Genomic DNA, 24,140 nt, shown 5'->3' with positions numbered 1-24,140 from the left:
AAGAAGTTTTAAAATTTAGGGAGGTTTTTTCAAATCACGTGGTAATTTAAGGGTCTTTTGTAAATTTTTTTAAAAAAATAATAATAAATAAAAAGTAAAACAGAGGAAAAGCAACCCTTTTGACCAGGACTCTCAGAGATGAACATTCTTGATGTGTTTCTTGTTCTTTTAGTAAAGATAATTAGGTGCCCCCTTGTTAGACATTTTCATGAAATGCACATGCAGCGTGCACTGTATTCCATTATATTCCCTACCCCACAGTGCTTGCCTTTCCTCAATCCCCGCATAATTACCCGCATAGAGAAGATGGATCTATAAAGGGATCAGTTGGGAACATGAAAATTTCATCGATAGCTAGAGTCTATTTTCTCCCTAATGGCTACCTTTGCTAAGCATCTCTCTGTCTTCTTGTTTATAGTGCTCTTCACTTCTCTGCAAATTCAAGCTAGAGAAAGCAGGTTCTTTAGCAAGTTCACCCATTCTAATGCCAATAACAACAATGTCGAAGAACCCCAAGTCCCCATTTTTGAAGCTCGTACACCGGCACCGGCACCAACACCAGCATCAGCACCAGCACCAGAAGAAGCAGTATTAGCACCAGCACCAACACCAACTTTCTCCGAAAGTGAAAATGGGTATTGTTAAACTACTACTTATTTCTTGAGCTTAAGTTGATAGGAAAAGATGAATTCAAACTCTGAACGGCAAAACTAGAGTTTGAATTCAAGATTTCTGCTATGATACTATGTTAAATTATCATTTATTTTAAAATTTAAGCTAATAAGAAGGGTTGAATTTAATTATTTAATTTTATATTCTAATTACAGGTATGGACTTTACGGTGGTGGCTCTAGCGAATTCACTCCAACAAAAGAGACACCTGCCACCCCCACCAAGTTTGAAGATGAATTTCTGACCGGAGAGCTTAGCGGCAAAAGATTTGAGACGGGCTATCCGAAAACAAACTTGTACAATAGCAATGAGAACAGCAACAATTACAACAACAATGGCTACAACAGCAACAACAACAATAACAACAATGGCTACACACCCAACTACAACAGCAACGGCTACTCCAACAACTACAACAACAATGGCTACTACTCCAACAACTACAACAACAATGGCTACCAGACAGAGAGGCAAGGGATGAGTGATACGAGGTTCTTGGAGAATGGGAAGTATTATTTTCATGTTAACAATGAGAATAACAATCTTAATGGGTACGAGACAAGGAAGGAGACCACCAAAAATGAAGGCTACTATGTAAATAGTATGTATCCAAATGAGTTCAACTCCATGGAAGAGTACGAGAAGCAGGAGGAGAACCAAGAGGAGTTTGAGCCATAAAAGTTTGACCCATGGTCAACGCATAGATATATAGAGAGGGAGAGAGAGAGATCAGAGTTGAGGGGAGGGACCTGGTGTAATTTAAAGGCAAAAACAAAACTATATTATGGTGGATTTTTATGTGTCATGATCTTCAAGTTTCATTTTTCATTTTTTGCACAGATTTTATCCCTTGCAGATTTAAAAAAGGATGGGAGATTATCCTTTAATTTGTGCTTATTTGGTTGAAATTTTATGAACGGTGCTTTTGCTTTTGATGAAGACTGAATTAATCCAATGAGATTGATAGATTTTAACCCAAAAGTCAGTAATGGATGCACACATCGATCGCCAGTAAGCACCAAAGTTTGGCAGAAAGAGGCCAGTTGTTGAAATCCATGAGATCCACAACAATTACATGCCTAATTGCTAATTAATCATTTGGACAAATAATACGAGAGAGTCTATATGAGATTTATTTGTCTAAATAAATTTTGAGTTATCCGACCACTTACTCGAGTAGGTAGGTCCTATATGGAGTCTATCACCCCAAAATTTACTTGGGTAAATGGATTATTCCATATATGAAATCTGTCACATTACCTGTCTAAATTGGTAATAATTGTTTCGATGTAAAATATTTTTCATCAGAAAATGACTGAAAAAATGATTTCCTGAAAAACATTTACGGTGTTTGCCGCATAAGAAAAATCACAATTTTATATATATATATATTCAATGATATTAAACTCTAAATTAAGAAAATATCCTGATCAGGTCTTGGAAGTGTCCTAACCAAGTCCCGTTGGGACGTGATTAGGACCAATTGGGGACCCGGTCAAGACCCGCCTGTGACACGCACGGGGCCCGATCGGGACCTGTCTAAGATATCTCGGACGGGTCCCGGTGGGATCCCGGTCAGGTCTCGATTGGGTCCTGGCAGAGTCCTGACGGAGTCTCAAATAGGTCCAGAATAGGTCTCGAGCAAGTTCCGATTAGGTCTTGGGCAGGTCCCAGTAAGGTCTTGGGCGAGTCCCAACAACTTTTCGGTTGAGTCTATTGATTTGAGAATGAGATACTCAAACTCGAAAAATGCTTTATGGTTTTCAAAAATAGAAAGCATTTTTTGAAAATTAAAGAAGAATTTTCGGTCAAATGGAAACTATTATTTTACATCGCATCAAACACCAAAAAATAAGAAAATTATTTTTTCAGAAATCATTTTATGTTGAAACAAACGAATCCTTAGAAACATAATGTAGACACTTACAAGTTACAACAAAGGGATAAACTAGACTTTTAATGGTGGAAAAAAAATTGAGAATTAGAAAATTAATTTTAGAGGAGATATATATATATATAAAATAAAATATAATTTTTTTTTTAATAAAAAAAGCCATAAACTTCAGTGACAATTTTAAAAACTTAGAGGAAGAATGCTCTCTCCCCCAAAGGCCAAAGTTAAACCTATTACCTAGTCCCGGCGTTCTGCCTATGTTGACAGTCCACTTTAATTCATTTCGCCTAAGAGAACTAGTAGCAAATGCCTTATAATATGCCATTTTATTTCTCACATCAGATTCTCTATATTTAACCAACCATCAATTGTTGTTACAATGTTTCTCAATGTGTAGGAAACAAAAAATGATTCCTTATACATTATTTTAATATAAACATTTTTTTCCTTCATCTTTCATTTCTTATTTTTCATATTTTTGTCTTTAATTGGGGATTGTGTTGAAATTTTGTGAAAAAAAAAAAAAAAAATGAGGGTAGGTAGATAACTTATATTTTGTAAAGAAATAATATTTTAATGGTATAGGAAAATGTAATGAAAGCTATTGTGAAATATATTTTCATAGGGAAGCAAAAAAATAGTTTTGTACTCTAAACTTAGGAAAAATCAAAAGAAAACTGCGCGCAGCTGCGAGTGCTCTAACAAGAATGTTATCAGGGTGGCAGCCCAATAGAGAGACAGGATTGGGTTGGGCTGAGTTTCCCCTAAACCGACCCCGCCCAATGTATAGGGTTTTAGCAACGTTCGTTCTCTCTGTAAACAAAATCACCCTCTCCGACCCGGCCCAAAAGAGAGCTAGGATTGGGTTGAGCTGAGTTTTCCCTAAACCGACCCGGTCCAATGTATAGGGTTTTAGCAACGTTTGTTCTCTGTAAACGAAGTCACCCTCTCAGGGTTTTTCTCTGCAAACTGATCATTCTGCTTCCTCCGTCTGTCCGCGAGACACAATGAAGGTCAAAGTAATTTCACGCTCCACCGACGAATTCACTCGAGAACGAAGCAAAGATCTCCAGGTCACATCTCCCTCTCTCTCTCTCTCTCTCTCTCTCTCTCTCTGCGAAATATTTGTTATCTGGGCTCAAAATTTGCTCTCTTTTACCTTCTCTCTCTGTGTAAAAAATGAACTTTTCTTGTTTGAATTTGATTAGAGGGTGTTCCGGAACTATGACCCGAACCTTCGGCCCCAAGAAAAGGCGGTGGAGTACGTGCGAGCTCTTAACTCCGCCAAATTAGACAAGGTGGTTTTACATTCCAATCAAATTGTTTTGATTTTGTTTGATAATTTTGGAGATTTGGGTGTTCAATTTCACTGTTTTTCTTTTTCGTGTATGCGACATTCAACGCCATTGTGCTGGTTTTTGGTTTTGGGCATTTGGGTTTTGAATTGGATTCTTTTTGTGTTTGGATGAGGATGTGGGGTTTAGTGTGTTTAACGTGGGCAAATTGTTTGTTTGTTTAATTTTTTTTTTTTTTTTTTTTTGGGGTGGGTTAGATTTTTGCAAGGCCGTTTCTCGGAGCAATGGATGGGCATATGGATGCGGTTTCGTGTATGGCAAAGAACCCGAATCATTTGAGAGGAATATTTTCTGGTTCAATGGATGGAGGTACTTTACTTTTTATTTGTTGTTAAGCCAATACTTATTGAACCTTGTGAAATATATGAGTGATTGATAATGTTAGATAACATTCTCTTTGTTTGGTTCATTCTGTTATTCTTTAAATCCAAATTAGGATACAGCATATGTTTAATACCTGAAAATTATCCAAATTTCAAGTTCTTCCCTTCAAAATTTCACATGTCAAAACTAGTCTGTATGTTCTTCAAAAAGCTTCATCCTAATTGTTTTCCTGTACCCATAACACCACTAGACTGTGAAAGAGAAAAAGACCAAAATGAAGCCTTTAGGAAAATATAGACCAATTGGACTTGCAAAATGTTTTTTTTTTTTTTTTTTGATAAGTAAAAATGTATATATCAAAAAACCCAAAAGGGCACAACACAATTACACAAGGTAGAAGCGAGCGCCAAGAATCGCCCAAGAAAAACCCTAAGCTCATAGGGAGCCCCCACAAGAGACCCAAACTTGCAAAATGTTTAAGATACAGACTTGAAATTTGGGTGATTTTTAAGGGAAGAAACATATATTATAATATTTAAATTATTTTTTGTATTCTAAATTTTCTCAGAAATTTTTAGAGATTTTTGAGTTTGGAGAATAAGGAACTTCTAGTTTTATAAGTTTGGTGTTCCTAGTAATCGATGTCTTATAATGAAGTGTCATAAGTTTAGCTTGTTTTGCACTGCATTGCTTACATTAGCGTGTTCTAATCATGGGGCATAAAACAAACTCCAAAATGGGTTGCCTAATCAATGGTTAGCAAGTTTTCTGTTGGCCTGAGTTTGTTACGTATTATTATGTTCTCATCTGCTTTCTTTATTGGAGCTTTGCCCAATATAGTGCATATAACTCGTAACTTCTTTCCTTTTTTGATTGTTTTGTAGATATTCGGCTATGGGATATTGCTTCCAGGTAACTCATTAAGCACTGAACTTGAATTTCGTGAATTTTATAGATCAATTATGATCTAGATTCTAGGCTCCCTTTTCATTTCATTCTGAATGTGTAAATGTTATATTTTACATGCATGCACATATCTATGCACGCATTAGCATATGTTAATTGATTTGCTACTAAGAGTCTATTTGGCCTTGCGATTTCATGTCCCAAAAGTGTATTTTTAAACAAAATAGCGAAAAGTGTATGTTTAGAAGTACATTTGAAAAAATTGGTGGTTTGGAAATGTGGAAAAATCCACGTATTCAAATCATAGGTAAGGGGATTTGTTTTGAAAACGCACGATTTTAAAGACTTAACCGCAATTTTACCAAACATTTAACTGCGTTTTTTAAAAATCGCGTTCTCAAACTGGTAAACCAAACTTACCCTAAAGCCACCTTTATCTTCAACTTTTTCTAATTATTTTAGAGATTTCTTCTGGAAACTGTGAAATTGTATTTGGATACTTAGTGCTTATCTAATTGATATTTTGATATAGAAAGGCAAACATTGTTTCAATTCTTTAAATCATATACAATGGATTGCAATTTCTTTTAATCTGACCTGACCAAACACTTTGATGCCTGTATTTAAATTGGTCTGGCAAGTTTTCTGTCTGTATTCTGGTTCAGTCTCCTTTATTGATCCCTTGTGAATCACTCTTGAGTAATTAATTGAGAAACACAACTGTATTTTTTGTTATTTTGGATGCATATAATTGTGTATGCAGTAGATAATTCCCATTCTTATTGAAGAGGAGCAAGAAAAAACCAAAATCGTAAAGATACAATAACAAATCAGCTAGGGTTGGGTCAGGCTGAGACCATATAGGCCTTAGTTGTGCATGTGATCCTGAAAAATGGTGACATTTCTTCCGTTTCTGTACATGTAAAATAGACTGCAAGGTCCATGGAATTGCTAATTTAGTTTTTTTATTTTATTTAATAAACTATTTTTAGTTCTGTGTTCCTTTACTGATGCACCAAGTCTTGCGATTTATTGACATTTAAGTTTAAAATTTGATTACAAAGGCGAACAGTTTGTCAGTTTCTTGGTCACCGAGGTGCTGTACGAGGTCTGACAGCATCTACAGATGGACGTATCCTTGTATCATGTGGCACTGATTGCACGTAAGGCACAATAGCTAGATTTAATTTCAATTTTTGAAGATGGAGCTTTAGTCGATTTGTACATATAGTTACTTGGTGAATTTGGACATTGTTTTTCAGCGTCAGGCTTTGGAATGTTCCTATTGCTACTCTTAAGGAGTCAGATGACTCATCTAATAATTCTGTGAAGGTAGTTAAACCAGATTTAGTTTGATGTTTTTGAATTTAGTGTGTTTTATACTCTTTTCATACCTTCCTGAACAAATTATGATTCATTGTTTACAGCCACTGGACGTTTATGTTTGGAAGAATGCATTTTGGTGAGGTTTTCATCGTGACTTGTCAAGAATATGTCTTCATTTTTCATTGTGATATATTTTCAAGAGCTTTTCTTTCTTTCTTTTTTCCTCTCTCGAGCCTTACTTTGTAATTTTCAGGGCTGTTGACCACCAATGGGATGGTGGCTACTTTGCCACAGCTGGTGCACAAGTGGATATATGGAATCAAAATAGGTATAGTTCTCAACTTCTTTATTATTTTTTTCTTTTATCCAAGGTGCAATTTTCCAATTATATTTTGAAAATTTGCCTCTTGTAACTAGGTCTCAACCTGTAAGGAGTTTTGAATGGGGATCAGACACTGTCATATCTGTGCGATTCAATCCTGGAGAACCAAACCTCTTGGCAACGTCAGGCAGGTATGCTTGTTAACTTCTAGGTTAACAATTTGTGATTGATGATATGGATATAAGATATAAATCTTAATCCATGTTCATTGTAATCTATATTCCATGGTTCATATTTTATTTAGAGGAAGTTATACAATATTTACTTCTTTTTTTTTTTCATAAGTAATGAAGATATCATTAAAAAGCGTAAGGCGCTTCCAGGTACAAAGGGAGTATACAAAAGATGACCAAACATACTATTTACTGATCCTCACAAGTGTGTGAGCTACAAACAATGGAAGTTGAAAAATGACTACATATCCATTTTTTACCCCCAAATTTGACTTACTTTTATTCCTAAAACATAGAATATGTTTTACATTGAAAATCTTCATATAGAAATTTTGTTTTGATAAGTAAATCTTCATATAGAAATTAACTTGATGAAACTTGGGGAAAAGTACTTGGGTCTTGTCATTCTTCAACTAATGGTAGTAAATGAAACCTAATGGAGTAGGGATGCAACTTAGTTTTGGGTAATCTGAGCATTATTCCAACCTGACCAAATTGGGGTTTAGTTGGGTTTTAATTTTTCAGTTCATTTATGGGTTCTCACACATTTAGGTGACTGGTAAGCCAACTTGTGTCAAATATAATTTCAGGTAAGTAACGCATAAAAAACTTAATAATCAGCTGCTACATGTTAACAATTTGCATAAGGTGCTTCTTCTGTAAGAAAAGACTCATCGGAACACTAGATAATTGCCAAAGGGCTGCATAAGGCCCAATTATGAAAATGAGGATAGATGTGGGAAAAAGGCTTATGGCGTATAACAAAAATGTCATCCCATGGCCTGACTTGCCACATTTGAAGCAACGGATCCCCAATAATAGTTGTTGCCCAGGTTGTTTTCCCAATGTTGGCTGTGGGTTGGCAGCATGGGTTTGGGCTATAGAATATGCTCCTTTGTGATTATTATTGTTGCTTCCACCCTAGTTAGCCCTGCTTGACCTCCTAGTTAGTTGTTTCATTAAGTAAAGCTTGTTGATACACCTCAGACAGACTAGGGATTTGATAAAAATTGAGAGTATCCTGAAATTGTTGTTGCATACCTCTAATATTATTGAAACCAACTGATCTTTTGTTTCAGCTACATCAGTATGAGTTATTGATTAGTAGAACTTGAGGCTGTAATAATTGACCGAGTGTGCCCTTGGTGTAGATTTGGAGATTTTGGTTCAGCAACTGCGTATAGTTGTGGGGCAAAGATGCAGCACATATGTGCTTCTTCAACTTTTTCCATGAGTTAATCTTCTTCTTCCCTTACCTCAAGGGAGGAGCCACCCTTTGGAAAAATTTATTAAATCCCCCAAAAAGTTTAAAATATCCTTTAAATTTGATGTTTTTTATGAGATGGACCCCCCAAAATTAATTTTTTACCTTCACAAAAATCTTTTTCTCCTGCCTTACCTCACTTGAGTCACTGTTTTGTAGTTGTCATGTAGTGGCTCTACTTCGAATTGTCACAAGGTAATCCCTTTGTTAGCATCAAGCACCTTCTTGAAGTCCATGATCTCTACTTTGCATTGAGCCAATCTATAAATTATTCTGGTTGTAAGCTCTCTTAGATTATGGGTATAGCAAATTTTTAAACCCGATTCCAAGCGGAAGCATTCTCCACTTGATCATCTATGACCTCCTCCATAAATGCTTTGGGGGCTGATCATTGATGTTGCATAGCGTTTGCTATTTTAACAACTTCTTGTACTATGCTTGCATTGTTGTCTCATTCATAGACTTCTTCCGCAATGGCTTTACCAATCGTTGATGCATCTCCTTGGTGGCATGGTGCAGGAAAGGGTGCAGGCTTTGATAGCAACTAAACGTCTATAGGATAAACAGTGTTTGCAAGAAAATAGAAACTTTGCTTTAATTTGTTGATTCGCACATGATAACCAAAAGAAAAAGCCTTCTCCAAGCATGTCATTTTTCCTAGGATGCCAAGGTTGAAGGTATCAACACTTGTTGATTACTTAGGATTTAGGAATACTAAGGGTTGGAAACAAAGAGTAACTCTCTTAAAATTTTATTCCAAAACTCAGTCAATTATCTTTGTGTGAGGGCTATATATTATTGTATGAAGAAAACTCTAAGCAGAACCCTAAATAAAGCGAATTATACTTATCAAAAAACCCTAAATAAAGCAAATTATGAAAAGACCACTCTTGTGTTTGGTCTATGTTAGAAGTGTTAGGGTTTGAGTCATTAGAGTTTTGGGGGTAGTTTAGTCTTTATGGTATTTCCCTAATCCTATATAATAGGATGCTTGTATTAGGTTAACATAAGTTGAATAATACAATAGCCTCTACTTTTTGTGTCTAAACTGTTCATACAAACTTTAACATGGTATCATAACCTTAGGGTTTGAATCCTTGGCCCTTTGTTTGTAGAAGTTGTTTTTCGCTCTATTTGTTATGTTTTTTTCGTGAGTATTGTTCTGGTGGCTGCACTGCCCATGTGGCTAAGCCCACATGGGCAGTGCCCTGAAAGAAGATGTCCATGGTTGTGCTTTTTTTTTTTTTTTGAAGAAAAAAAAATTGTTGAATAATACAATAGCCTTGTATTATATAGGATTAGGGAAATACCATAAAGACTAAACTACCCCCAATAATGACTCAAACCCTAACACTTCTAACAGTCTACATGTTATTAGATTAAAAAAAGAGAACCTTAAACAAAATCCTAAGTAAAAAATGACTTTAAATTTGCCAATCTAATATGACATTCAAAGTGGCATTCGAACGGTTCTTCAGGTGTTATCCTTCCTAAGAATCCCATATCTGTTTTGTTCAGATGGTGTTTCAAACAATATCCATCCAGGGAGTTCTAAAATGCTTTGATCAAATAGCCATATGATATGGCGTTTGAAGTAGGTCCATCCCAAGGGTTCCATAATACCTAGTTTGAAGCTAGTGTGAGAACAAAGTAAGAATGTTCTTGCACATAGACCTTTTAAATGGCTTTCAAATGATCTTTGGTAATTTCGAATGGTCCACGAATGGCATTAGTCAATTGCTTTATTTTAGCTTGTTTCACTCACAGGTAAATATGTAATCTTTCGTGATGCAACCTGCATCAACCTACTAGGTCATTTCAATTCCTAAAATAAGCAGAACAAGACTTGTGTTGTACTGTACAGGGGCAGATCTTCTTTATATGCTTTGAAGTATTGGATCTCTTGAGTGTTCCACAATTGGAGACTAGGTTACTAATTGAATAATAGGATATAACCCCTGTATGTTCAGCTCTTTTTCACAGGTGCAGGCAATAATCTTGTGGTAAGTAATCTGTATCTGACCAACAAGTTAATTTGCTAGTTAGTAAAGGGAGTGGAATAGTATGTACCTAACCAATTTGTTAATTTACTCGTTAGTGAAGGAAGTGATAAATAGCAGCTAAAACTCGACCTAGGATAATCCTTGCTTGTAGAGATTCCTGAAAGTTAGTACTTCATGTATCATGAAGTACTAGGATAATCCTTGCTTGGAGAGATTCCTGAAAGTTAGTACTTCATTTATCATGAAATAGGAAATCCAAAGGTGATTTTCGATTTCCTTTCTTGACTTGGCGTTTGCTCGCTCCTCCCGTATCACTACCACATTAGGAGTGTGCACTTGGGAGTAAGCACTTGAAAGTGTGTAGAATTTCTCATAGGCTAATAGTGAAAATTGTTGGCCATTCAATTCTTGCTTCAGTGTAAATCACTGTACATATGAGCTACTTATATGTGTTCATTCTAGTACTTTCTTTCTCTTTTTCTTTTTCTCTTCTTTTTGAATGACTTCAAATTTATCTAAGAACAACTATGGATATAATACCCTGGCATGGATGCAAGATGTACTGCATGGCAAATGATCTGTGGATGTTATTTGTATGTTTACTTTGAAGCAAATTTTTTAATAAATTTCACTTTAAATATAGTGGTGGATGCTAAAAACTATATTATCTGTGTGTTATTTGATCGATTCATGTTCTTTATATTTGTGGTTCTTTTCAGAATTCAAAATCAAAATATGTAATTCATTTGTTGTTTTTCTTTCTTTGTATAGTGACCGGAGCATAACACTATATGATTTGCGCATGTCATCCCCAACAAGGAAACTGATTATGCAGGTATTATTGGCACATTACCATGAGTTATATCACATAGTTCTTAGACTTTTCTTTTTCTTCTTGAAACTTCAATAATAATGTTGTGAAGTTAGTAATTCAACACATATCTGTTGAATTCTCCAATTATGTTATTGAATATGAAGCCTTACAGAAATTGTCAATTGACTTATTCTTGCTCCTTGATTGTTTGATGGTGTTAATGTTAATCATTTATGGATTTTGAAGGCGTTTTTATTGCTGTAAACATGCGTAGGTTTTTGGGGCTTTTCAATAGAAGGACATAATTGGGCCAGGTTGGCTGGAAGCCAAACCCTAATAATGCATCCGGGAAGGGTCAGAAGCATGCGTATCTTGCTTAAAAAAATTGCATAGTTGTAGAGCAAGCAAAATTATCATTATGAGAATGCTAAAGTAATAATTACTTATCAAAATAAAATAAAATAAAATAAGAGAGAGAGAAAGTTAAAGTTAAAGTAATAATTAACAAAAACATCAAACCTAAAAGAGAAATGAAAGGTTCAAATGTTTTGCTCAAAATATATCTTGAGGTATATTTTATTGCCTTATTTGATGAATAGAAAATTAGAATTTTCAATGTAACAAATAGTTGCAAAACTAATGTATAGAAAAATTTAAGTTTAGCTGCAAAATCACTTAGAATGGAATTGACAATGATAATAAATAATTGTATTATGTTGTAACTTAATTGATATAAATGCGATACTTTCAAATAGAATTAATAATCTAATATTTGTATGTAATTAAATACTATTCTAGATAATAATATAAGAAATACAAAAAATTTGAGGAGATGCCATGTGATGCAAACTTTATTGAAAAGTAAATACTTCTTTTTTATTTGCTTTCTATGAGTTTTAGTTAAACAGGGTAATTTTAGGAATTGATAACCTTTTATTTCAAAGTCAATGCCTTAAATTGTATCTCCTTAAAAGTTGAATTTTTTTAACAAGGACACCCAATATGGGATGGAGAGAGTTTAAGGCAATGCAGAGTACTATTTTTAGTGATCATCATATGGACTTCTGAAATTGTTTAGTGCAATATATAGGTTAAAACAAAAATGCTATTCTAGATTGTCTAAACATGTCTAAAAATTCACAAGTGCCATTGTGATCTTCTGCTGCCTGCCTCTTAATACTTAGTTTCTGAGTAATTCTTATTCATAAGCTGCCCATATTTTTTGTCTTTTCAGTGATGTTTTTATTTGTCTTCTGAGAAGTGAACATGTTCTTTCTGTAACTCCAAAACTTATATTATCTGACAGTTGACTATAGCAAATCTGACCTTTATTTTTCTTTCTTTTTTTTTTTTTTTTTTTTTTTTTTGGGTTACAGACAAAAACCAATTCTATTTCTTGGAACCCAATGGAGCCAATGAACTTCACAGCTGTAAGCACAAGCATTGAAGCTTGTTTTGTTTGAATTATTTTGCTTTTTTGTTGTACAAGTGTGTGGTTTCAAATTATCTTTAGCGTCATTGCTGGATTTCTTAAATGCTTGAGATTGCAGTCAATTTTCTGTTGGAAAAGGACCTCTGTCATCAATTGAACTGCCACATTACTCCCTCTCTTTAGTAAGTTGTTGGGATATCTCTGATAGTGAATATCTGCAGTCAGAGTAGGGCACTTCCCAATGTAAATTGGGAGGAAATACCTTGACATCATACAGCCAGCTTGTGACAGTTATCAGTCTATAAATCTTACCCATCCCCCTTTTCAACTTGTGATGGTTACCATTCCATAAAGCATGTAATAAGAAGAGTGGAGGGTTGCCTATCTATCATGAATTAATAGGGACACATCAACTTTGTGCTCTCCATATACAGCATATTCTTTTTCCACCTTAGATTACATTCCATGCCAATGCAGGCTAATGAGGACTGCAACTGCTATAGTTATGATGCCAGAAAGCTTGATGAAGCCAGAATGGTACACAAAGATCATGTTTCTGCAGTGTAAGATGGCTTTTGTGTACTTTTGAAAGCAAAATGTTCTTTATGCTTTATATTATTTATCTCATTCTGGAGAACATCTATTTTAACACCTCAATTTAATTTTCCCAGGATGGACATTGATTACTCTCCAACTGGTCGAGAATTTGTTACTGGATCGTATGATAGAACAGTGAGTTCTTTCTTGCAGTAGATCATGACTTATGTCCCATACTCAATGGATAGAGACAGCTGTAGTACTGAATTAAATTTTGTTTTCTGCAGGTGAGAATATTCCAGTATAATGGTGGTCACAGCCGTGAAATCTATCACACACAGAGAATGCAAAGGTTATATTAGTTATGATTCTTATTGACCTTTGTGTTTTTCCCCTCATAATAAATTGATAGGTTTATTGAATTTCCACTACTTGCTTTCTGTAAGCATATCGTACTTTTTATATGTACCCCTCACTTCAACGAAGAAACCTTTGTAGGCTGGATCTTTAGCTTTTGAGGGTATCTAATTGAAGGTTGAACAAGCACATTTTTACTGTATAAGTTTCCATTTTCTAACTTAAAGTTTCCTGTCTACATAGGGTATTCTGCGTCAAGTTTAGCTGTGATGCAAGTTACCTTATTTCCGGGAGTGACGACACCAACCTTAGGCTTTGGAAAGCTAAAGCATCAGAACAATTGGGAGTAGTAAGAATCTCTTCCTGCATATCCACGGTTCTGTTTTAAGGCTTCAATTCTGACATCATAAAATTTTATTTCAACATCACAAAATTCTATAATGCTTCTATTTTTACGGTCTTGCTATTAGACATGGAAGGTAAAAACACCTCAAACATTAAGTGTACATGGTGAAGTCAGGCATTGATATTCAGAAATAGACATTTTGTTGTTCTAGCCTTACCAAATTATTACCCACCTCTGCTTGCTCAACTGCTGCTAGTTCTCTTGCTTAGCCTTCTGCTGCTTTAGATAAAACCTATTTTCTTATTCTTTAGAGATTAATGGTTCCATTGCCTTGTCAGCTAATTTCTGTAGTTTAGATCCTTTGACATCAATCCAATGCTCTTGTAGCTCTGATCATCTCTCTTTTATGCTGCAGCTTCTCCCAAGGGAAAAGAAAAAGCACGAGTATAATGAGGCTCTCAAGAATCGCTACAAACACCTCCCAGAGGTCAAACGTATTTTGAGGTATGAAGAGATACAAACACTTGGTCTTGGATAGTCATGGGGTTTCTTCAAATGTTAGTGATGGTATTAAGATGATTTGTTCTTTTAACTAATGTTTGGGCATTAGAGCATTCACATTGGGCTCTCTACATTTAGCTTTTCTCTAAAAATTTAACTAAACTCTTAAAAAGACCCATTTTACAAATAAAAAAACTAATAAAAAATGATATTTAACTAAAGTAGAGAAAAATATAGAGAGTTTGATGTTTGATTCTGTTTAAAAGTGGCTCCTATAAATTTAATAAAGTAAATTTTTCTCCTCAAATTTACCTTTTATTTGAGGAATCTATTATGAATGCTCTTAGTAACTTTGCAAGAAAGCATTAGTGAATGAGTTGATGAGTGCTCACTATTGATGTAGCATATCAGTTTTAGGGGTTTGAAGGAGGCTTCTTTGGATGTTTGCTTGGTTAGAATTAGCCCAGTTGTTAGGTTTATAGACATTGGCATGGTTGCTGATGTGGAGCGTTGCCATGTAGGTCCCACAACAAAATCAAGTTATCCGTCTACATGTTTGCCTCAGTTTTTTTTTTTGGCTCTTTGTAAAGTTGATGCCTAGAAAGATACTAAAGCATGCCAGAGCAAAATTGCTTTTGAATGAATATGCTCCCTTAGTCCAAATTGTCTGTCCACATTAGAAAATCCGACTTTTCAACGGATACCATTTAATGCATTGTCTTTGAAATATAACGAACCAGTTTCCAAAATTAAATTATCCTCATTAATTTAAATTCAAGTTAAAGAAGCTTTGCAAAGTTAAGTATGCATTGGTCCTTCTGCTTGGTAGAGACCCTGAGTGTAATTTTTCTGAATTCTATCAACTTTGTGGTCTCTAGGTGAGACTCCTAGTGTTATCTGTTGTGCAGTGATGACAGATGAATATTTAGAAATGAATTCTCACTTATATTCTTTATGTTGAATGATGGTTGTGCAGGCATAGACACCTACCATTACCAATATACAAGGCTGCTGCTCTCCGACGCACCATGATTGATGCTGCAAGGAAGAAAGATGAGAGAAGGAAAGCTCACAGCGCCCCGGGAAGCATTTCAACACATCCGTTGCGTAAAAAACGAATCATCAAAGAAGTTGAGTGAGTCAATTCATATAGCAGGTGCATATGGGTGACGTGCTTGTGCATATACGGTTATCTGAGGTTGGAATCTCCTTGATGACCAAAAAAGTAGGCATGGTTTCATGGACTCCGTTTTCTACTGTAGTCCAAAGCGAGAGAAGTAAAAGATTTCTACATGTAACAGTTTATTAGGTAGACCCATCAATTTTATCATCACTTGTGTAATCTTTTGTATCAGAATTCATTTTGATTTCAATGGGAAAGAAAAAGTTCAGATTCTTCTTATTTGAACGGAGACCGGATGATACATGCTAGGCTTTCTGGGTAAGGTCCAGAATGAATGTTCCAGGCTCCCTAGGCTGAAACCCTAATTAGCTCCAACAGAGTGGGAAGTGCCTCCGTATCCATGAGCTAGGTCAGACGTGGAAATGTGCCTAAATGGATTGTCATTTGAACCTCTTGTGTTTGTGAATAGATTCATGGTCTTTAACAGAAAATTTTGGCTTGTGGGAGTGGGAGAAATTTGGCAAAAACTCCCAGCTCCATCAGATTCAGCACCCGGATTTTTAAATGCGAAAAATATAAAGTCAATTTACGTGGTTTACTTGATTTAGAATTAACTTTTATGGTATCAAAATGAACTCAAAAGTTTTTAAGTAGACAAAAATAGTTTACTCCTTATAATCAAATTTTGTATATTAACACAAATTCTTGTCACGTCAAACCAATCAAATTACATGTTGCACACATAATAACAATATATAATATATAAAACCAAAAAAATAATTGACAAATTTTTTCGAAACTAGGTTGAAAAACTTTTGTCCAAAAATATAAAACAAAAAATTAATTAAATAAGAAGGGCCGGCTTGTATGCTACCCCCAGAGGTGGTTGGGGCTGGCGAGCCCCTTTTTTATATTATTTTTTTGGTTTTTAATTTTTTAGTTATATAATTTATGTTTTATATACTTTTATTATATGACATGTGTCACAATTTTATTAGTTTGACATGGCATACTATCAAAATCTATTAAGTCAACGAATAACATTTGATTGTACGAAATAAATTATTTTTTTGATATACCCCAAGAATCTCTAAAAGACCCAAAAAAAAAAAAAAAAAAGTCATGCAACTTCCTGGACGCTAAGCCATTTTTGTCCCTATTTCTTTTGGTAAGGGGAGCAAATGATGAAATAATAAATAAGACGATTGTGATCAGAAAGTATTTTCAAAGGGCTGGTGAGGTCGAGTAAAATACGTTTAAATGTATTCACAATGAGTAATTCTAGAAGTCTCTCTTGTATCTTTAAAAAATGAGATGACTTTTAAAATTACAATTTTATTAAAATTCAATAATGATCTATCACAAGCCCAATGATGATTTTAAGAGCCATATCATCATTAGAGGAACACAAGAGAAACTTATAGCACTACTCATTGAACAGTACTACAATGAATGTGGTAACAACTATATTTTAACATCTCCCGTTCATCTTTTCCACCCCGAATTCAAGAACCAAGCTTTAGGGAAAAAATAAAAAATAAAAAATACTTCAAAAGAAAAAGGAAAAATCTGTTGTTTCACAGTTTGATGCAATGCCCGCCATTAGCAGGATTTCCGGCATTAGACATTGGAAAGGTGCATAATTCCGGGAGCAATTTTAGGCATTCTGAGGGGGAGAGGGAAAGCCAAATCTGTTGTTTTACGGTTTTTGTACCATTACATGAAACACCCCACCAAATTTGGGAACATCTCTTGCTATCAAAGCACAGAAATGCTATTCTATAGATCAAAATACAGTAGCAAGAATCTGGCTAAGACCGCCGTTTCCGGTCATCTTCCTCGTCATCATCAGAATCGCCACTCTCACGAAATCGTGGATTCTTCTCCTGTCACATTAAAACGATTAAAATAGTAAGAAATATTGCAACAGAATCACACAGCATGCGGGATCTATGGCCCCTCTACCAATGTAAACAACTGTGACAGTTGCCGCCTTCTTGCCAATCCAATGAAATGGAAGCAAATTAGCAACAGAGTAACCCTCTTTTCAGTTGCATAAATAAACTTTCACATAATGTGTGCTGTTCGCAGCAGGTTGGCAGTTGCAGCCATTCTACAAAAGCATGCAGATGAAAAGGGCTAAAAGCGTCATTTGGAACTTACCGGTCTGGATTCGTGATCAGAGCTTCTTCTGGATTCATGATCAGAGGCTCTCTTTGAGGCCTCATGCCCATGGCGGTCATCATCTCGGTGTCGCTTCCGATGGTAATCTGCCTCAGAAAAGACATCAATTAAACAGAAGAATCTCTGTCCATATGCAAGTCTGACAAAAAAAAAAAGTCCCAAACAATTGCATGGACCTGATACATCAGATAATTGATATATGTTCATAAAAAGGAATTACCTTTACGATAAGAACCCACATGACCATGACTTCCACCATGTCTACCACCACCACCATCTGCAGGACTAATAGTCAGTGGCTGATGAAGCAGAATCAGAAACTGAAATGCATAATAGATTGAACTTTATGCCAGCCATAAAACTTCTCTAGGGGCCCAATAAACAAACCCTGTATCAGTGCCTGACTTGGAAGTAAGAAAGAAAGCCGCAACAGTGAGTTAATCTAATGGCATCTGAGAGCTCCCCAAGTGACGTTGGTGTAAGATGGGGGTTCATGCCACTCCATGTAACGTAAAGGAGTCAGTTCGGGACCAATAAAATTTTCTGAAAAACTCTTACAGAATTTTGTTTTGTTGGTAAACAGAAAGAATTTGTATGTTAAGAGAGTAGGTGAAAAGGAAATACCATCAATCTATCAGAGCACTCAAAAACAGTGTTTTAACAACTCAGGAATGATTTATATGTTTAGAAGGTCAAATGCATTTATCTAGCTGGGTGCTCCAAACAAGGTAAACGATTTTTCAACTGAAATTTTACAACTATAAATGATTTCTCTGAAGTCCATGTTTCCTCCATAGAATAATGCTACATACTATACAAACATCCCATAAATATCTCACAAAGCTTATGTAGCAAGGTTTAATAGCCATTGGATTTTCCTTTTTTAGCAATGATTGATCTAAGGACTACTAAACCTTGCCACATTAGCTTTGTGGGATATATGAGGGATGTTTGTGTGGTATGTAGCATTACACTTCCTCCATATCCAGTTAGCCTTTTTCCGATAATGCTTGAACCTCCTTGTACGCCTGTGGTCCATTTTCCATTGTTGAACAAGAATCACATAAAAATTAAATTGGACAAGGAACACGCATTTTATATGCCAAATTTTGACCTTGTATTTACAATGGCATTTTAAACTACAGGCATGCATGTGCCCAGACCTATCTACTCAACCACCCATGGTCAAAGACAGCCTCAGGGACCTGTCTATAATTGACCATGATTACACCTCACCAGGCTCAGTCCCATGTATCATTTATCAAATTATGAAGTTGGCCAATTGAAAATACACCTGCGGCCACAATGTTCTAAGTACAGCTAATACAAGTAAACAAGCCAAAGAGTGGAGCGGTTCCAGCAGACAAAAGCGGAACTATCAAATATGGTCATTGTTTATAAGCTATAGATCTATATATGATAGCTCTGAATAACTTACACTGAGGTGGCATAACTGGTGGGAAAGAGCCCAATGAACCAGTACCATAATCAACAAGCTGCCTTGCTTCCAGCTCCCTCTGAACTAATTTTCCATAACCGCCTCTAGGTATAACTTGTTAAGGAAATTAATTGAACACATTAACAAAATATAAAGGCATCAATTGGCCAGCATTGTGGAACAATCTTTCCCTGGGGCCACAAGTCAAATGAGATTAATTTGCAAGACATACCACAAACAAATTAGAAGAGTAGAAACAAAGTACTGAAGAGGAACTCAACTATGTTTAGGTTGACAGAGCTAATATCCAGTGTTACATAAATCCCAAACAATAATGAAAGAAGTATCTTTGATCAGCTATCATCAGGCTAAATGTCAGATCAAAACTCAATCTTCAGGTAGCTTCCACCGACTTGTTTCAATACACAACTCTTAACTAGTGGAATTTTGTGACAGAGAGAGAGAGAGAGAGAGAGAGAGAGCAGGGGGGAGGATTGAATGAAATAACCCACTCTAAGGGCCAAATGATCTGCCTCAATATAAAAGGAAATACATACACAGTACAGTATTATTTAGAGAAAAAAAGAGAGAAAATAGGGGGGTAGAACCTTCTAGAATTTCCATGAAAGTAGGATTCTAACTCCTAAGGAACAACCAAGAAAAATTAAGGAGTAAAACTTTTATGCCCCATTTGGAAAAAGCAAAGTGGCTCCATAAAGTGAACCAAAAAAAAAAAAAAAAGTAACAGAAAAAAACAAGAACAAAAGTTAAAACTAAAGCTGGTTTGGCTACAAGCAAATAGAACAATAGTATGTTGGTTAACTTAAAAAGGAATGGGTTAGGACCATATGATGGCAAAGCACAAGTGCCACAAGGGATGCTGAAAGGGAGAAGATGAAGTAGAAGGAGCATTATTATTACAAATAGTACAACGTGTACGGGATAACAAGCTCCTCCAAAATATTCAACCATTTCTTAATTATTAATTGACTGGTTATTACTTATCAAAAAAAAAAAATTATTAATTGACTTTAGGTCAGCAAGTTGCGATCAAACCCAAACTTTAACATCCACCCAATTTATACACAGCAGTCTGACAGAATCTAATACCATTCGGTAGCCAAAACTATTCACAGGACAGAATCTAATACCATTCAGTAGCCAAAACTATTTCCAATAATGTGAATCAAAAACCAAATGATAAAAGCACAATATGTTAACTTCACATAAAAATAAGCAAACAAAAGCTTCTAATAACTGTAACCAGTTCAACTACACCAAAATAAAACAGGTTGCTAACCCCTTCTAACCTCCGGAAAAATCAGCACTATAATCACATAAAACCACAGAGTAAGATGTTATAAATGTGTGAAATTTAGACACCAGAAGGATATCAGGATCATAATTGGTACGATATTCATCACGCACCTGTATGAAAAAAGATAAGACAAAAACTTAAAGCAAGTTAAAGAATGGATCTTAGGCAATAAATGGCAGTGACAACAACTCACCTGTCCACCACTTCGACCACGGCCCCATTGCCTGCCTTCCTGGAATCCCCAATCAAAATCCACACGAATAGGACGATCATCAAGAATTGTCCCACTTATATACTTGACAGCATCCTCAGTATCTTCTCGAGAGTAGTACCTGATAAACACAAACTAAATGATCAAAGAGAGATCTAGTTATAATCAATACGTAGCTACAAGTAACCATGCAAGCTTCTCCACAAGTCCATAAGTTAAGAACAATTTAAAGCAGCCATATAATTCATGACAATCACATCAAGAAATGACAGTGCCAGGAAAGCTAATCACAATGAAATAAACATAACACAAGCAACTTGTCCCATCCAATACTAGACTAAAATTATAGAAACGCACTGCAAGTACAAGCTTTTTCAGGTATCAGCACTATCCAAGTTTATAAAATAAACAATTTGATATATTGATTCCAGAACTGCGTTGCAAAAGACACGAGTTTAAGAAATAGTTTACTTCTATCAAAAGGATGCGAAATAAACAACTATAAAGGGTGATACATGAAGGAAGAGATCGAACAAGAAGACAAAGTTAGTTGAAAACCAATATATTATTAAACGATTAATGCCCGAATACGATTAAACAGGAAGGACACATAAAGGAAATATTAGCTTCAATTTTTTTCAATAAGCAATAAGACTTTATTAAGAAAAGGAAAGGGCATAGACCTAGTACACGGGAGCCGTGCAAGATAAAACAAAAAGAAAAAACTAAGATCTAAGGGAACTTATTTATGCTCATCAACAAACTATACTTTTGAAGATACAACATGCATACAAGAAAACAGTGTACAGGTAACTTGACAAACTAGTCCCAACCTACTAGAAGATAGGATGGCTACATACTATACTGAAACCAGAGTGGATTCGAGAAAGGACATGTGAGTTTCAAGTACATGTCAAGTTGACAAGCACTGTGTTATCTTATAACTATTCGATTCAGATTATCCTCAATTCTTAGAAACCATTGCATAAGTGGGTTGGCATGCAGTAACAACAAAAACATTACCCGGAAAAAGTCAAAAGTATGTGACAAGGGAAATTTGAAGTGGTGAAGCATGAAGCAACTTGAATATTTTCGAGAGGCAGACTAGAAAGCCAAAGCTTATGAAAGCATAAAAACAAGCAAAATGAAAGCATCCGTGGAAAATCGCTTGGAAAGTGTAACCAACATAACTAATAAGATGGAATACTTCAAACAGTAAATTTGAATAACTGTCATAGGTAATACCAGGATTCATCAGTCAACTAAATAAAGAAATCATTGTAATTTTTTGTAAAATCACTAAAGCTTTGTGTAAATTTTTGTAAGCACAAAATTTGAAAAGATACAGAAGAAACGGTATAGCACAAAAAAAATAGCATACATGGTAGTGGTTCAAGCTGCACTGCCAGTGTATATAAGAGCACTTCCAATTTCAAAGGGAGCCTTGGCTTTAACACAAATGCCAACATATGGAGCAGGTGTGAGACTCAGTATGAGACTAAGAGTTCTTGAGCATCAGATCTAAAAGAAGTCTGATGTTCAACATATTTATACAGGATTTATTTTTGAAGAACTGTTCAATAGAGGAAAAAAGGAAACACAAGTCTTCATTTTAAATTTTACAACAAAGACTGGGACAAATTTATCATGTATCTGCAATTAGCTTTGTTAAAAATATGCATTTAAACTTAAGTAGTCATCTTTCCCAAGAGAAGTCTTTTTCATGGAAGATTCTCTGAACCCTCATGTTTAAAGCATCACCAGTGTCTGTATAAATCTGTAGGTAGGTCTGTGCCCAAAGAGGGAAAAAGAAAAAAAAAAAAAACATCAAAGGCAGGTATGCTTAGAGCAGAGGATAAATAAAAGCAAGGAAGATTGACTACGAATACCATCTAAACTGTTATCCAAAATGTTAAAACCTATTGAGACGAGAGAATCCTTACAAGACAAAACAAAAGCCGCAAGGAGTTTTTGAGTTCTTATCCAAGCCCATAATTATCTTCTTAATTTCCCCAGCTCGAGAGAAGAGCTCATAAACTTGCTCTTCTGTTGAATAAAATGACATATTCCCCACATAAACGGTAATTGATGTCAGGAGTGCGTGTTCAAAGTCCTCCTGTGATCCAGGAAATCTTCGATCCCTATATGCTGAAAGCTTCGATGGATCCTAAAAGTAATGCAAAATAAGATAATTGATAAGTCACATACACAGATGAAGAAACAATGAGTAATAAGTTGGCAATAAACAAAGCACAAGTGTCTTGCCATCATTATATTTTTTAACAATGCATATAATCTGGTAATATATAAAACAAAAATATTTTATTGTCAATATAAGCACTAATGTTCTTTTGTTTCCTTTTTATTTTTAATTTTTTGAGAGCGGGTTGCTGTGTTAATGCTCAATTTAAGTTTCATTTCTTCCTCTTAAAAAAGCGCTTAAAAATATAAAATAAACCTCGCAAGTATAATAAAATAAATCAAGGAAAACATATTAAACAAGAAACCTAAAGAAAATGCACAAAAAAAATATATATTGGGCCAGCTTGGGTTGTCCTTTAAAATTTGAATGAGCTCATTCATATTTTCTACAATATATAATAAAGAAATCAATTATGTGAGCACAGCCATTGAAAAACATTACAATAATGGATCAAATTGCATTCATCCTTACAAATCCATACCAAACTCTTGTTTAATTTTTTTATGATAATAGTCAACCACTTTTTGTTTTGCAAGTATAGTTAACCACCTTTGAATTGCCTCATTCATAGTTACAAACTTAATGTGATAAGATACAACCATCACAAGGCCAAAAATTTCAAGGCACAACAACACAGCCCCTCTCAGAATACATCTTAACATATTTTGTACAAACTTTCAACTCATCCCACTTCAATTTACACAACACCTTTCACACTCCCACACGAATCACGTCCAAATTCCCGAACAAACCCACGATTTAAACATGGCTATACTGACAAACTCTCTGAAACATATGGCAAATCACTACTTCTCTTTACTTGAACAAACTAAAAATATGATAATTGTTCTGACAATTAAAGGTTCAAAATTTTCTGCTCTACTATAGGGAAAAGTTTTAAGCATTTTATGAGCATTATTGTCTTTCAAAGCCAAGAAACAAAAACAAAAGCAGGGCAGAGATTTACCTTGAAAAGAGAAGCCATCGCTCTCCGAAACTCGAAGCAGATTGCTCCAACTAAAATTCCAAAATCAACTCCACAAATTATCAATCTGCACAACAATTTTCACAAACCTACAACGCTAATATACGCGTATATTGTTGTAAATAATTATCAGATTACTGAATTTCGTATAGGACCAAAAACAAAACCCTAGTTCACAAAAACCCCAAATCTTTAATGAAACGCACACTCAGAGAGAGAGAGTACCAGACGACTGCTGTGGCTTCGAACTTCTCCTACGTTGTCACGTCGATTTTAGGCTCGAATGGACTGTTTTTTTCTTTTTCTTTTTTTCTTCTTTTTAAATTATACTTATTCTCCACACCGACACCGTTTCGTATATATGGTTCAGTTTGGTAAATGTTTTTGTTTTA

The 24,140-nt window shown here is 35.2% G+C and overlaps 3 protein-coding genes across 5 annotated transcripts; 2 read left to right on the top strand and 1 right to left on the bottom strand.

Annotated features, from left to right (window-relative positions):
• The first annotated feature begins 343 nt into the window (after nucleotides 1-343).
• LOC132182621 (protein E6) lies at nucleotides 344-1,611 on the top strand. Its single transcript, XM_059595923.1, has 2 exons — nucleotides 344-635; nucleotides 828-1,611. The coding sequence occupies exons 1-2, from the start codon at nucleotides 376-378 to the stop codon at nucleotides 1,348-1,350; spliced, it is 783 nt and encodes a 260-aa protein (XP_059451906.1). The 5' UTR covers nucleotides 344-375; the 3' UTR covers nucleotides 1,351-1,611.
• Nucleotides 1,612-3,492: 1,881 nt separating this feature from the next.
• On the top strand, nucleotides 3,493-15,688 carry LOC132181149 (uncharacterized). The gene is made up of 17 exons (XM_059594236.1): nucleotides 3,493-3,639; nucleotides 3,775-3,864; nucleotides 4,119-4,230; nucleotides 5,130-5,157; nucleotides 6,216-6,314; nucleotides 6,414-6,483; nucleotides 6,579-6,613; nucleotides 6,731-6,805; nucleotides 6,895-6,990; nucleotides 11,071-11,134; nucleotides 12,490-12,543; nucleotides 13,023-13,108; nucleotides 13,217-13,277; nucleotides 13,370-13,434; nucleotides 13,683-13,788; nucleotides 14,201-14,289; nucleotides 15,263-15,688. Exons 1-17 carry the CDS (start codon nucleotides 3,574-3,576, stop codon nucleotides 15,423-15,425), a joined length of 1,359 nt encoding a protein of 452 aa, XP_059450219.1. The 5' UTR covers nucleotides 3,493-3,573; the 3' UTR covers nucleotides 15,426-15,688.
• Nucleotides 15,689-16,940: 1,252 nt separating this feature from the next.
• Nucleotides 16,941-24,055, bottom strand: LOC132181400 (nuclear cap-binding protein subunit 2). Of its 3 annotated transcripts, none has more exons than XM_059594604.1 (9): nucleotides 23,974-24,055; nucleotides 23,731-23,780; nucleotides 22,504-22,727; nucleotides 20,543-20,681; nucleotides 20,426-20,459; nucleotides 19,032-19,139; nucleotides 17,814-17,870; nucleotides 17,573-17,679; nucleotides 16,941-17,295 (listed from the first exon to the last, which is right to left on the bottom strand). In XM_059594604.1, the coding sequence occupies exons 2-9, from the start codon at nucleotides 23,746-23,748 to the stop codon at nucleotides 17,221-17,223; spliced, it is 762 nt and encodes a 253-aa protein (XP_059450587.1). In that variant the 5' UTR covers nucleotides 23,749-23,780; nucleotides 23,974-24,055; the 3' UTR covers nucleotides 16,941-17,220. The 3 variants fall into 3 exon arrangements, with proteins under 3 accessions (XP_059450587.1, XP_059450584.1, XP_059450585.1); XM_059594601.1 differs by having other exon boundaries at nucleotides 23,731-23,845; nucleotides 23,974-24,049; XM_059594602.1 differs by lacking the exon at nucleotides 23,974-24,055 and having other exon boundaries at nucleotides 23,731-23,933.
• Between the last annotated feature and the right edge of the window lie 85 nt (nucleotides 24,056-24,140).

The sequence above is a fragment of the Corylus avellana genome, chromosome ca5 (genome assembly GCF_901000735.1).
Source record: "Corylus avellana chromosome ca5, CavTom2PMs-1.0".
Lineage (NCBI taxonomy): Eukaryota > Viridiplantae > Streptophyta > Magnoliopsida > Fagales > Betulaceae > Corylus > Corylus avellana.
Note: the sequence above shows the minus strand (reverse complement) of the source record. Positions and strands in the feature narration are given on the sequence as shown.